The sequence below is a fragment of the Somniosus microcephalus genome, unplaced genomic scaffold (assembly GCF_052327205.1).
Source record: "Somniosus microcephalus isolate GS21.2 unplaced genomic scaffold, FLI_Smic_1.0 unresolved_chr1, whole genome shotgun sequence".
NCBI lineage: Eukaryota > Metazoa > Chordata > Chondrichthyes > Squaliformes > Somniosidae > Somniosus > Somniosus microcephalus.
The window spans coordinates 143373302-143387283 of NW_028225179.1; the positions used below are offsets into that span (position 1 = coordinate 143373302).

Sequence of the window (13982 nt, forward strand, 5' to 3'; positions counted from 1 at the left end):
AGGTATTTTTGGACTCAGGCCAGAGCGCTGCAAGTGGCCTTTTGGAAATTAGCGTGTTTGCCAGGATTTGATGGGGGTTGCATGGGGTGCCAACGCAGAGCTGCAGCTCCATGTCCGTAGGGCTCACAGACGCATTGTGAGAGGGGCAGCCCTGGCTAGAGGCAGAGGGGGCTACAGGCGTCGGCCACGTAGGCCTTACCCAGTCAGGCTATACCGCCAGCAGCGCTCCTACCTAAACATGAGTGCCGCGCGATGTGTTAAAAGGCTCCGATTCCGAAAGGAGGTGATTGCAGAGATCTGCCACCTGCTTCGCCGAGATCTGCGGCCAAAGCTCAGGTGCAGGACGTCTCTGTCGGTGGAAGTGAAGGTGACGGTGGCATTGAACTTCTATGCCACCGGCTCCTTCCAATACGCTGCTGGGGACATAGCAAACATCTCCCAGTACGGCGCGCATCGCTGCATCCGCCAGGTGACCGAAGCACTGTTCAGAAGGAGAAGCCAATTCATCTCCTTCCCCATGGCCCTGGAGAGCCAGCATCAGCGCGCATTGGGATGTTCCAGACTCGGGGAATTCCCCTTGGTGCAGGGCGCCATTGACTGTACGCATGTGGCTTTGCGGGCCCCTCTGGAGCATGGCGAGCAGTATCGCAACAGGAAGGGCTACCATTCTCTGAATGTGCAGCTGGTCTGTGACCACAAGCAGCGCATCATGGCAGTCAATGCCAGCTTCCCAGGCAGCAGCCACGATGCCTTTATCCTGCGGCAGAGTACTGTGCATGACATGTTCCAGGCACAGCCTCCCCCAAGAGGATGGCTACTCGGGGACAAAGGCTATCCTTTGTGCACCTGGCTCATGACCCCGCTCCGCGCACCCAGGACCGCTGCTGAAGAGGCCTACAACGAGAGCCATCAAACCACCCGCAACATCATCGAGCTAACTATTGGGGTCCTCAAGCAGCGGTTCCGCTGCCTTGATCGCTCCGGAGGAGCTCTCCAGTATTCGCCGGACCGGGTCTCCCAATTTGTGGTGGTTTGCTGCATGCTACACAACCTGGCTATCCGCAGGACTCAGGCACTGCCACCTGACGTTGGACCAGCACCTCAGGAGGAGGAGCAGGAGGAGCATGAGGAGGAGGAGGAGGAGGAGCAGGAGTACGTTCCCAGGAGGGAGCGACCAGGGCCAAGGGCCGCACGACGCCACCTTATTACACGGTACTTCTAAGCCCCCTGTCAGGGAATGGCCAGGGGCCATGAGGGAAGATGAATGCAGCCGCTCCGCAAGCCCTCAGCCGGCGAAGCCAACAAACACTAAGAAGAACAACCATGGAGACTGCATGAATAAAGATAATTTTTTATTACACAAAAATGAAAAGCCCTTCCCACATGAATCCCCAAAAACAATAAACGGGCCCCACAAAAAGCCCAACAAACGACTCACTCCCACAAACTGGGGAGGAGTCACTCCACCTTTCTTCAAACCGGGCCTCAACGTCAGCCTAACGCAAAAAATAAGCCCTCCAACAACACAACCATGGGCAAAATAAAGATGGCCACCGCCATATAAAAGGAAAGCTGCCCACACCCTCTACTGAGTGGCCCGCGAGGGCGAGACCTTGCCCAGCCTTTTGCCTCCCCTGCCCGGCCTGCTGCTCCTTCGCAAGCTCTGCCCAGTGGCTGCTGCGAGGCTGGGGGAAGGCGCCTGAGGCTCAGATGCCCTTCCGCCAGATGCCGCTGGGGGGCGGCCTACACGGCGTTTGGGCCTCGAGGGGCCGTCTGCTGAGTGGCGCACCTGAACCTGGCCACCATCAGCTGCAGCCGCTTGCCCTTGACGCCCCAGTGGGGGAATGGTGGCGACGGATGGCGCAATGTGGGCCAGCTGGCGTCTGGGATGCGCTGGCTGGTACTGTGGCGCGGTGGCACTCGGCCGGGCCCGCACTGCAGGATCCGCAACAATCAGCCGAGGGGCGGCTTGCTGGAATGGTCCAGCGCGGCGGCTGCCCTGGCGATGCCTGCCTGAGACAGCGCGTGTGGCAGCAGTGAGTGCCCCTGTGGTCCTGCTGTGCGCGCGCATCACAGCCGCCAGGGTCTTGACGGCATCAATCAGCATGCGGCCACTCGCAGCAGTTGCTGCCCCGAACTCGCGCACACTGGTCGCCAGTGACTCGATGGCCTCAGGCATGCGCCCCACCATGCTCATGAGCTCCGTGTGGCGCCGGTCCGAATCCTCGGCCATCTTATCCAGCTTCCGCACCTCCTCCGAGGTGAAGGTGTCGGAACTGGAGTCGCGACTCTCCCGCTGGGGAGGAGGGGGCCGAACTAGGGGACCCTTGCCACGTTGGTGGCGGCGAGTGTGCCGAACAGCAGCACTCCCCTCTGATCCTTCCCCCCTTTGGGGGGAAGGCCGCGGGCCACGCGCACGGCTCCTGGGTGGTTGGACGCCACTGGTCCCAGAAGCTGCATTGCCCTGCGACAGTTCCTCCAGGCACTCGTCCAGTGAGGAGGTGTCAAGCATTCCCTCCTCTCCTGCGGGACGTGATTGTTCCTCCGAAGGTCCGGCTTGCTCCTCCTCCTCCTCCTCGTCGGAGGTGCTGTCACTGGCAGCTTCAGGGTTCTGGTCGTCACCAGCTGAAAGCAGGAATGCACAAGAGTAGCTTCAGAGTGAGGAGATGGCGTCAGCGAGGGAGTTAGGACTGGTGGCATTCAGCGCATTGGTGGGACAGTGGCAATGGAGGTAGCTCGGATGGGCCAGTGCGACGCGAGAGGGCCAAAAGGCGAGGTCCTTACCATTGCCGGGCAGTGGAGGGTCGGATACTCCGCACGCTGTGGGGACAATCACACGGGCTCCCATGAGCACACACACGCGCTCCTCCAGCCGAGTGAGCTTCTGCAGCTTGGCGCGGCCACCCCTGGCACGCGCCTGGCGATTAAACGCTACTTTAGCCTGCAAGAGAAAGGACGGGCTGTAAGTGCGCAGTGAAGCCCTGATGTAGTGTGCACTGCCTCCCATGGTGGAATAGCGTGGACAGAGTGAAGCCCTGATGTAGTGTGCACTGCCTCCCATGGTGGAATAGCGTGGACAGAGTGAAGCCCTGATGTAGTGTGCACTGCCTCCCATGGTGGAATAGCGTGGACAGAGTGAAGCCCTGATGTAGTGTGCACTGCCTCCCATGGTAGAATAGCGTGGACAGAGTGAAACCCTGATGTAGTGTGCACTGCCTCCCATGGTGGAATAGCGTGGACAGAGTGAAGCCCTGATGTAGTGTGCACTGCCTCCCATGGTGGAATAGCGTGGAAAGAGTGAAGCCCTGATGTAGTGTGCACTGCCTCCCATGGTGGAATAGCGTGGACAGGGTGAAGCCCTGATGTAGTGTGCACTGCCTCCCATGGTGGAATAGCTTGGACAAATTGTAGAGTGCCGAATGGCCATGTGATGCTCATGACTGTCCCAATGCTGCTGGCTGAGGGCTGGCCAATAGGACTTTCAGCTCCCTTTGCCCATCATGTCAGGTGTACATGCAAGAATGAGGAGGAGACTGGAAAGGCTACTCACCTTCACAATCCTGGTCAGATCGTTGTATTTTTTACGACATTGTTTGTGGGTCCTGGGGGCATCGCCGGTGAACATCACCCTCTGGGCGATCTGCTTCCAGGCTTTGGTGTAGTCGTGGTGGGTTGGCTTCCTCCCACTCTCTGGGAACAAGATCTTGCGCCTCACCTCCAGAGCTGTGACCATTATGTCCAGATCACCCTCTGAGAAGCGCAGGGCACGCTGACGGGCCTTCTCTGGCGTTGCCATGACTCCCTGGGGCTGAGCAGCAGTGTTGAGGCCTCTTTGCAAGGCTGCAGTGTGCAGGGCGTGGCAGCAGACCAATTCGTCCCTTCCCCCTTTAAGAGCTGGTCGGCGCCACGGGGTCTGCTGTCAGTCCAAAAATGACCGCACCCGCGCTGCGCCCCGCCTGGGCGCTATCCCTCTGGACTGCCGGCTTAGCGCCTAAAGATAGGAGTGGAACGCCTCTTTTAGCGCTCCACCAATCTCTTAGGGCGAAGCCACTGAATTTCCGGCAACGGGGCGCTACTTTGGGGTGGGCGCTAACTTCGGGCGGGCGCTAAGGTTAGTGCCCCAAAACTGTCTATACTGAAAATCTAGCCCTCAGACTCTCAAGTGGACTTAAAAGATCCCAGGGCCACTATTTCAAGAGCGGGGGAGTTCTCTCCGGTGTCCTGGGCAATATTTATCCCTCAACCAGCATCATTAAAAAAAAAACCAGATGATCTGGTCATTATCACATTGTCTGTGGGAGCTTGCTGTGCGGGCCGGAGGAGCTTCAGCGACACCCCGCTCACCGCAAACCTCGTGTAACTGGATCTCCCATGAATAAAAAATACAGCATTTCTGTTCAAAATTCTCAAGTTCTTTCAGTTTAACGCGTTAAAAAACCCCATATCGTCTGGTCAAAAATTAATTCACAAATTAACTCCCCCCCGCCCTAAAGAACTGAAACAACTCCTCGTTGAAGGAGCAAAATCTTTTAATATTTTTTTGATTACAAAGCCGAGTGTCAGTCGGTCCCTTGCGGTTCACACCAGTTAAATGTGACGTTTTTACTGTTGGCCGTGAAGTCAGATTTTCAATTTACAGCCGATTTATACATTGGAAACAATGACTTACATCCACACCCCAGTTACATTATTTTCTCAACACATTTTTATTAAAGTATAGAACGAAAAAAAGCCAGTCAAATAATTTTATCTGGAACAAATCTCCCAAAACAAAAGCCCGCTGGCAGATGTCACTCTACGAGATACAAGATTTAAAGTAAATTTTCTCTGGAACTTCTCCCCCCCCAAACTAAGTTAGAGATAATCTGGCTGAAGTTCTTTAGAAAGAGGTGGGTGGCTCTGAAAAGAGCCCTTGTGGTCCGTTGAATCGATTTATTGATGTTTGTCCTTTAGGTGTAAACCTTGCTGGGGTGGCCGGTTTTCTTGGGCAGCAGCACGGCCTGGATGTTGGGCAGGACCCCGCCCTGGGCTATGGTGACCCCGCCCAGCAACTTGTTGAGTTCCTCGTCGTTGCGGATGGCGACCTGCAGGTGGCGGGGATGATGCGGGTCTTCTTGTTGTCGCGGGCCGCGTTGCCGGCCAGCTCCAGGATCTCAGCGGTCAGGTACTCGAGGACAGCGGCCAAGTAGACCGTGGCTCCGGCCCCCACCCGCTCCGAGTAATGGCCCTTGCGCAGCAGGCGGTGGATGCGGCCGACCGGGAACTGGAGACCGGCTCGGGAGGAGCGGGTCTTGGGCTTAGCGCGTCCTTTGCCTCCAGTTTTACCGCGGCCCGACATTTTTCTTCTCTTCACTTCACACCTCTCAATGATTGAATCAGGCGAACGCCGCCGCTCCCAGCTCCTTTTATACCCTTTAGAAGGATCGGAATGCCCTAGTTTTTGATTGGTTAATCTGTTGCCTTTGTTTCTAATTGGTCTTAATTTCACAAGGCAACAAGAAACATTCCAAACTCTTGATTCAGCGAATAGGAACCGTCGCCTTGTCCATCCTTCATTAGCATATTATTGTAGCCCTCCAGTACGACAAGCTGTGACCATGGCCATTGACTTTGCTACTTGGTTTCAACAACAATTTGAGTGGGACCCCTGCCTTGTAGGCATGAGGGCTTGTGACTTTGTACAAAGGGCTGAGACTTGAGCTCTGTAAATGTTATTTACTGTAAAATGTTCAAATTTTAAATATATAAAAAACAATTTGACTGGGACCCCTGCCTTGTAGGCGTGAGGGCTTGTGACTTTGTACAAAGCTGAGACTTGAGCTCTGTAAATGTGATTTACTGTAAAATGTTCAAATTTTAAATTAAAAAACACAACAATTTGCATTTATTCGACGCCTTTAACGTTTTTAAAGGTTTTAACTGCCATTGTTGCCTGGTTTCAAGGGTTAAAAAAGTGGAATTTCTCCAGTCACATATCCACAACATCACTAAGACCGCCTATTTCCACCTCCGTAACATCGCCCGTCTCCGCCCTTGCCTCAGCTCATCCGCTGCTGAAACCCTCGTCCATTTCATTGTTACCTCTAGACTGGACTAATCCAACGCACTCCTGGCTGGCGTCCCACATTCTACCCTGCGTAAACATAAGGCCAAACTCTGCTGCCCATGTCCTAACTCGCACCAAGTCCCGTTCACCCATCTCCCCTGTGCTCGCTGACCTACATTGGCTTCCGGTTAAGCAGCGCCACGATTTCAAAATTCTCATCCTTGTTTTCAAATCCCTCCATGGCCTCGCCCCTCCCTATCTCTGTAATCTCCAGCCCCACAACCCTCCGAGATATCTGCGCTCCTCTAATTCTGGCCTCTTGAGCATCCCTGATTTTAATCGCCCCACCACTGGTGACCGTGCCTTCAGCTGCCAAGGGCCCTGAGCTCTGGAATTCCCTCCCTAAACCTCTCCGCCTCTCTACCTCTCCTCCTTGAAGACGCTCCATAAAACCTTTGCCCAAGCTTTTGGTCACCTGCCCTAATATCTCCTTATGTGGCTCGGTGTTAAATTTTAATATGCCTGGAATTGGAGTGTGAATCCGCACCAAATAAAACTCCCGGCCAATGCAAATTGATTCATTTTGCTGCAAACGGCCAAAATACTGCGGATGCTGGAAATCTGAAATATAAACAGAAAATGCTCGAAATAATCAGCGGGTACTTCCAGCAGGTTCGGTTTATATTTATAATAATAAAATTTGCTTCGTTTATTGGAGTAAGATTTTTACTTTGGTCAGCTGAGTGTGGTCCTACTATTTTAACTTGTAACACAAATTACATTTGGGAGAATTAAATTGGGCTGCGGATCCGCTATCGCCCGTTCTACAACATTGCATAAAGTCCTATTTGACAGCAATGGTCTTTAGCTCATTTTGTGAATGTGTGAGTGGCTCTGAAAAGAGCCTTTTATTTAGTGTTGAGCCGGTTCGCCGCTCCTGCCCCGTTTATCTCCTCTTCGGGGCCCGTCGCTGACGCCCCACAGTCCGGGAGGCTGCGGGCCGCTTGGGGGCTTTTCTGGGCTTGGCCTTCCGGGGGCTCTTGGCCGCCGACTTCTTGGCGCGTTTGTGGGCAGCAGGTTTGGCCGCCGCCGCCCTCTTGCGGGCCGGTTTCTTGGCGGCTGCTTCGGCCCCGTCCTCGGCCTCTCCTTCCTCGCCCTCCTCCTGCTTTCGGTCCGGGTGCATGGAGGCCGAGGAGGTGCCGGCATCGCTCTCCACCGGCGACCCCTTGTTGGCCAATGTGCTGGCCGACTGGTTGGGCCGGACGACGGCGACGCCTTTCTCCGGCTCGTAGCCGGCGGCCGAGATGGTTTTCTTCAGGGCGCCCAGCTTGGGGGCCGCCTGGCGCTCCTTGGTGGCGGCCACCGCCTCCAGGATCTGCTCGGCCACCGCGGCGGCGCCTCCTTTCTGCGGCCGGTAGGCGGCCTTCTTCTTGGCGGCCGTGGGCAAGGAGGTAGCGCTGGTGGCGGGGAGCAGAAGATCAGGAACGGGGCCATCGGCTTTGACAGTATCTGTTTCAGCCATCGCTGCGCCTACTCGATCACCGAGCGGAGTGGCGAGTGGCGGCGGCGACCTTTTATATAAAGGCTCAAGGCGGACGAGGGCGAGGCAACCTGCTTGGCCCCGCCCACTCCCCGCAGCTTTGTGCCTGTCACTCTTACAGAAACAGGTCGAACCTCCTTGTCCCATTACCAACTCCTGCTGCCAGGCACCATCATCCTCAAAGGGAATTTTAGCTATGAGGCAAAATTGGATAGGCTGGGGTTGTTTTCTTTGGAACAGAGGAGGCTGAGGGGAGACTTAATTGAGTTGTATGAGGGGCCTCGATAGAGTGGATAGGAAGGACTTATTTCCCTTAGCAGAGAGGTCAATAACCAGTGGGGTCGGAGGTTTAGAGGGGATTTTAAGGAGAAATGTTTTCACGCAGAGGGTGGTGGGGGTCTGGAACTCACTGCCTGAAAGGTTGGGAGAGGCAGAGACCCTCAGCACATTTAAAAATACTTAGATATGCACTTGAAGTGCCGAAACCTACAAGGCTACGGACCAAGAGCTGGAAAGTGGGATTAGGCGGGATAGCTCTTTGTCGGCCGGCGCCGACACGATGGGCCGAATGGCCTCCTTCTGTGCTGTGAATTTCTATGATTCTATGTTCATCCCTTCAGTCATTTAATCTCTCCTGCCTTCCACCCTATCACAGACCTTTCCTTTTGATCTTTCCTCCCCTGCTCCCCCCCCTTTCCCTGCCCCCCTTGCATTTGCTTAAAACCTGTTACCTCTCTAACTTTTTCCAGTTCTGATGAAAGGTCATCGATCTGAAGCGTTGACTCTTTCTCTCTCCCTCTCCCCCACAGATGCTGCCTGACCGGCTGAGTCTTTCCAACATTTTCTGTTTGTATTTCTTACTCCCTTCGCATCACTTATCCTGGAATTATATGCGCCTCTATCTGTTACACGGGATTTCGTAGGATATAAGGCACAAAAACAGGCCATTCGGTCCAACCAGTCCATGCCGGCGCTTATGCGCTACTCGAGCCTCCTCCGTCTTTCCTCATCTAAATCTATCAACATCACCCTCTATTCCCTTCTCCCTCACATGCTTGTCTAGCCTCCCCTTAAACGCCTCTATACTATTTGCCTCAACTATTTGCCATTTCGAATGGCAAAGTTGCTGTTCAGGTCAAACTAATTAGACCCGAATTGAGCTAAAGGTAAATTTGGTAAATGGCTCCGCAATCTCACCCACCTCGTAAAGTAACCATTGCTTTGAAACGGTATTCCTGCATTTGTCAGACATAATAGTGGGCTGGAATATTAAGCGTGCAATTGGCTGCTGCAAATCTTAAATGGCTAAAGTATCCGAAATACGTTTTTCATTGGAATGATGCACGTTTAGATGCTTTGCTAACTGTTGGCACAGTAGAACAATTCAGCCTCGCAGTTCATAGATTGAAGGTAACCCCATTTATATTGAAATCAGAAGATTTGAGAACGGACAATGCCGATACAAAGGGGGATACAGGACTGTTGGTTGCAAAATGACGGTAAGGAAACTTATCATAGAACCATAGAAATTTACAGAAGGAGGCCATTCTGCCCATCCTGTCCGTGACGGCCGACAAAGAGCTATCCAGCCCAATCTCACTTTCCAGCTCTTGGTCGTTAGAAAGTTTGGAAGCTTCCTGAGTCGTTTTACTACGTTAAAGGCGCGGTATACATGCAAGTAGTTGTTGGAAGGGTAGGCGGCAGGATCCAATGGTTTTCTGCCTGAAACCTCACTGTTTTCAACTTTGTAAGATAAACACCTCATTGTAGTATTGAAATCGGGTCAGTTAGACAATGGACCGCGTTCACTGTTCTTCATCAACTCCCCTCGTAGTGTCTCTAACCAAATATGCATAGTTCTCGGAAGTAATGGCATTGTTCTTCCCCAACTTTAAATACAACAAAAACCTCAACTTTAGCATGTTTATTTCTTGGATACGGCACTTTAGACTCTCGTATCACCTGTTTTTGATCGTTTTACAGATTGTGATGTGCTTAAAAAAAGTGAAGGTAAAAGATCCCATGGCCACTATTGCGAAGAAGAGCAGGGGGAAGTTATCCCCGGTGTCCTGAGCCAATATTTATCCCTCAATCAACATCACTAAAACAGATTGTCAGGTCATTATCACATTGCTGTTTGTGGGAGCTTGTTCTGCGCGAATTGGCTGCCGCGTTTCCCCACATTACAAACAGTGACTACACTTCAAAAAAAAGTACTTCCTTGGCTGTGAAGCGCTTTGGGACGTCCTGAGGTCGTGAAAGGCGCTATATAAAGGCAAGTTCTTTCATTAATAATAGCTATCGTCTAGAACAGAAACCCTGTCGACAAAACCGAGGTGAGCAATGTCACTAAATACATGTATTTGAAAACTTTTGAAAATTTCCCACCGTCTCAGTTAGTCACAGCGAACTCCTTCACTTTCAGATTAAATGTTTGTCTTCTGTTTGGAACACTTAAGGGTAAGGAACGTTTGTTCAATCCAATGAACACAATCCACCCATTTACTCTATGCTGTTGTCTTGAAACATTGCTGTTGTGAGTTCCGACAATTAGTGAGCCACTCGTATGATACGATCGGGAACTCGGACTATGTTCTTTTTGATGTTTCATGAGATATCTAGATCTCTCCCTTGGGCATGTTATATCGATCTATTTATTCCCTGTAACACTATGTTAAATTCTATACTGTGATGCTTCTTCTAATGTTTGGTGAACTGCTAAACCCATTTAAATCATCCGCCTAATTTAACAATATAAATTCTACCTAATGTTCTAGCATCAGTGTGGGATTTTTGCTTTACATTTCTAAAAGAAAGACGTGCATTGTTATAGCGCCTTTCAGGACTTCCGGATGTCCAAAAGCGCTTTACAGCCAATGAAGTACTTTTTGAAGTCGTTGTTGTAATGTCGGAAATATCAACAGTTCATTTGACAATTTGTTTTCCCCGTTTATTTCTGTAGAATTAGCACCATGAATCCGTTGTTTCTTATTTCCGAGAGGACAACTTCGCTTAAAGTGACAGACGTTGTTAAATCTGGTTTGTTTCGAATTCAATGCCCCCGCTCATTATTGAATGCAAGTCATGATTGGAACTATGATTGATAATACTAATGAGCTCATTTGAGATTTAAAAAATATTAATATAAACACTACCAGTTTCGTCAAAATTTCGCTAACAGAAATTCCATTCAATTGACAAAAAAAACAGTTTAATCGTTCAGAAAATGTTTGTAACACTAAAGAAAACATAGCGATGGGAGATGGATACTAATGTGGCTAGGCAAATATCTTGAAAATTGAGCCTAAGAACGTGAATTCTGTTATAAAAGCTTGAGTCTCAAATACTCATGCACAAGAATGCTAGGTTTAACTTGATATAATCAAAGTCGATATCAAAGTACTCCAGGAATATCTTAGGCTATCAAAACCTGTGCAGCATGGCTCTGTGTCGATGTGCATCAGTTGATGTGTTTCTTTTACACCTGCACCATGATATAATATGCCCGGAAGGTGTAGCCTTAAGGTTGATTGCAGTGCACGTCCAGGTATTTTACAATGTGCTAACATTTTTCTTTCAGGTCAACCTTGCAGGTCTGCTACAGTCTAATTAAGAACCCCATAGTTAAAGTTGTGCTTTCATTTACTTCAATGGAGAGTAGAATCGGGGCGGGGTGTGAAACCAGCGTTACACCCGATCCCGTCAGTTTCCCCGACGGGCGGGTTAGCCTAAAATTGTCCTTCACTGAGATCCCATTACCTCCACGCTACAGGGTTGACAGTTAAAGGCCACCAGCGTACGACTTGGTCTTAAAGGCAGAATCCTAGATTTCCGAATAGCTTGGCTTTGAGGCTCTGAAACTGTGAAACAGGACTCGCAAGATCCAGCTCAATCCAAGACCTGCAGGGGATTAGTAGCGAGAAAGGCAAGTGGAAGAATCCACGTTGTTGTCATATGTCAAATTCCGGTAATGAGCTGGAGCCAGGATGACTAGAAACATGTTTGGCTGCAATAGATAATCACCGGCATGATATGTGCTTGAGTAGCTGCCTTGTGTGCTCTGCAACACCTCGCTACAATAGCGTCACTGCTGCCAAAGTAAGAAGAGGCAATTCCACCTGTTGGATCCGCCACTGTAATATCATGGGCTTGACAATGACCTTTCTTCCAGTTTCACCGATGGTAGGATTACCAGATCTCTTCATCTGGGTTTGTCTGTCACTCCAGACTGATATGTGTAGCTAAATGTGCGAGCTGACTGTCGAAAGGTGCAAATGGTCCGTAGGCAAAGATGTTACCACTGCCCAAGTAGCCCATGTATTAACATAACCTACGATGGCCTATTGATTGGAAGGTTTGTGTAAACAATAGCTGACGTTTGTATCCACAACGGAAATGATTTACATCAATTCTGAATAAGAAATTCAGTTTCAAGTTTCCTTCTCCCCTTCACAAAGATTCGTTATAGAAGAGTATTTTAAACGAAATAAAAAGTTATGTATTTTCTGTGTGTCCAGTACTCTATCAGGAAAATCAGAAACACACTACATTTCAAAATAGTATATCCCATTCTTAGGATCAAAATCCCTAACGCAGATATTTATTAAACCAAACCAATTGGTTTCAGCGAACTTAAGTTGTGTGTCCCGATTTCTGGCTGGCCTGTGTTACTGTGGCCAGATTTATGAAGGCATTTAAAAGCTACGCGAACCGTAAGATAAGCCTTTCTTTCGGAAACTTTTACATTGAGCAACTCTGCTTTGGAGGAAACTTTTCATTTTCGACAAGCCTCAAAATTGCTGGTTTCTTTCAACAACAACAACAACAAATAAGGAAGGGATGAAAGACCCAAAAAAGAGCATGTTGATTTGGCTTGGCCTGTGTTTTTAAAGGATGCCTTGTGCGAAAAGGCAAATTTGCAGCCGGCGCGTTGGAACGGCGAGGGTTGTTGCAGGAATCGAGGAATTTAGTAAAAAGGGAGAAACGCAAAAAAGGAAGAGGTGGGAGAGAGAGAGAGAGAGAGAGAGAGCTAACTCCACTCCGTCCGCCTTCCCTCTATAAAAGTGGTCGCTCCGGCTGGAGGCGCATTTAGTTTCAGCCGCGTTTGGTGCGAGGTTGAGACAGGGAGAAATTAACAGAGGAAAGAACGGCTCTTAACCCAACCCCAATCCCGGAATCAGACCAGCCCCTGAGCATGGCTGACAACAACCAGAAGGCGGGAGATTCGGGTGGTGGCGGTACCCCGCCCCAGACTCGAACGGCTCCCGACAAGACAGCGAAGAAGAAGAAACAACAACAGCAGCAAAATCAGCCACAAAATCAGCAACAGCAACAGCAAAATCAGCCAGAACAACAGCAAAATCAGCGGCCGGTCCCGCCGCGCCCCAAGAAGACGGGCCCCACGGTGACCGAGCAGATCCTGCAGGTGGCGGCGGCCACCAAGGAGCGGCGCGGCATCTCGCTGGCCGCCCTCAAGCAGGCGCTGTCGGCCCGGGGCTGCGACGTGAGCCGCAACAACACCCGCGTCAACCACACGATCAAGTACCTGGTGAAGGAGGGCTCGCTGGTGCAGACCGCCGGCACCGGTGCCTCGGGCTCCTTCAGGTTCAACCGCTCCGGGACAGCGGCGACGGCGGCTGTTCCTGCTCCCGGGGCCGGGGCGGCGGCTCCTCATCATCCGGCGGTCAGAAAGGGGAGGAGAGAGTCGGCCAGGAAGAGGATCGGCGCCGCCCGCAGACCGGCCCCGGGCGCCTCCAAGCGGCCGCCCCGGCGGCGCCGGTACACCAAGCGGAAGGCGGCCAAGCCCCGGCGGCCGGCGGTGGTGCGGGGCCGCCGCAAGCCCAGGATCGGCGGCCGAGGCCGGCGAGGAGGCGGGGCCGCCGCCACCACCAAAGCCGTCCGCATCCGCTTCAGGACCAAGGCGGTCAGGGGCCGGGCGGCGGCGGCGGGCACCGGGACGGCGCGGGTCTACCGCAAGTGCAAGCCCTCCCGGGGCAGGAAGGCGGCGGCCGCCAAGCCCAAGAGACCGGTGGGGCGCCAGCGGAAAGTCAGCCTGAAGCGGTCGTAGGCGCCCGAGAGGGCAGAAATCATCTTGCAGAAACTCATTCTACAACGGCTCTTTTCAGAGCCACCAAAACTGAGCGGAACTGAGCTTAATCGCCATTCAACTGTTAACGCCTAAAATATTTGCCCGTCTGGAGTGGGACTTGAACCTACAACTTCCTGGAGGTTGATGGCCAGAGTGCTGCCAACTGAGCCACTGGTTGACATAGTGATTAATCGCCAGATACTTCTCGCTGACTTTCCTTGATTGTATCATAATGACCAACTGGTTATGATTTCGGAATTTTTAATCCAGTGGACCTAGCATTGAAACTGAATTGGAGATGTTTTGCT

At 51.6% G+C, this 13982-nt stretch overlaps 1 protein-coding gene and 1 pseudogene across 1 annotated transcript; one reads left to right on the forward strand and one right to left on the reverse strand.

Moving 5' to 3' along the window:
* Positions 1 to 4511: 4511 nt before the first annotated feature.
* On the reverse strand, positions 4512 to 5381 carry LOC147096125 (histone H2A-like; annotated as a pseudogene).
* A 7399-nt stretch (positions 5382 to 12780) lies between these two features.
* LOC147096126 (uncharacterized) lies at positions 12781 to 13653 on the forward strand. Its single transcript, XM_085973780.1, has one exon. It carries the CDS (start codon positions 12781 to 12783, stop codon positions 13651 to 13653), a length of 873 nt encoding a protein of 290 aa, XP_085829906.1.
* The last annotated feature ends 329 nt before the right edge of the window (positions 13654 to 13982 follow it).

Coding starts and splice junctions, on each gene's coding strand:
- LOC147096126 (XM_085973780.1), top strand. CDS start 12,781: ATGGCTGACAACAACCAGAAGGCGGGAGATTCGGGTGGTGGCGGTACC.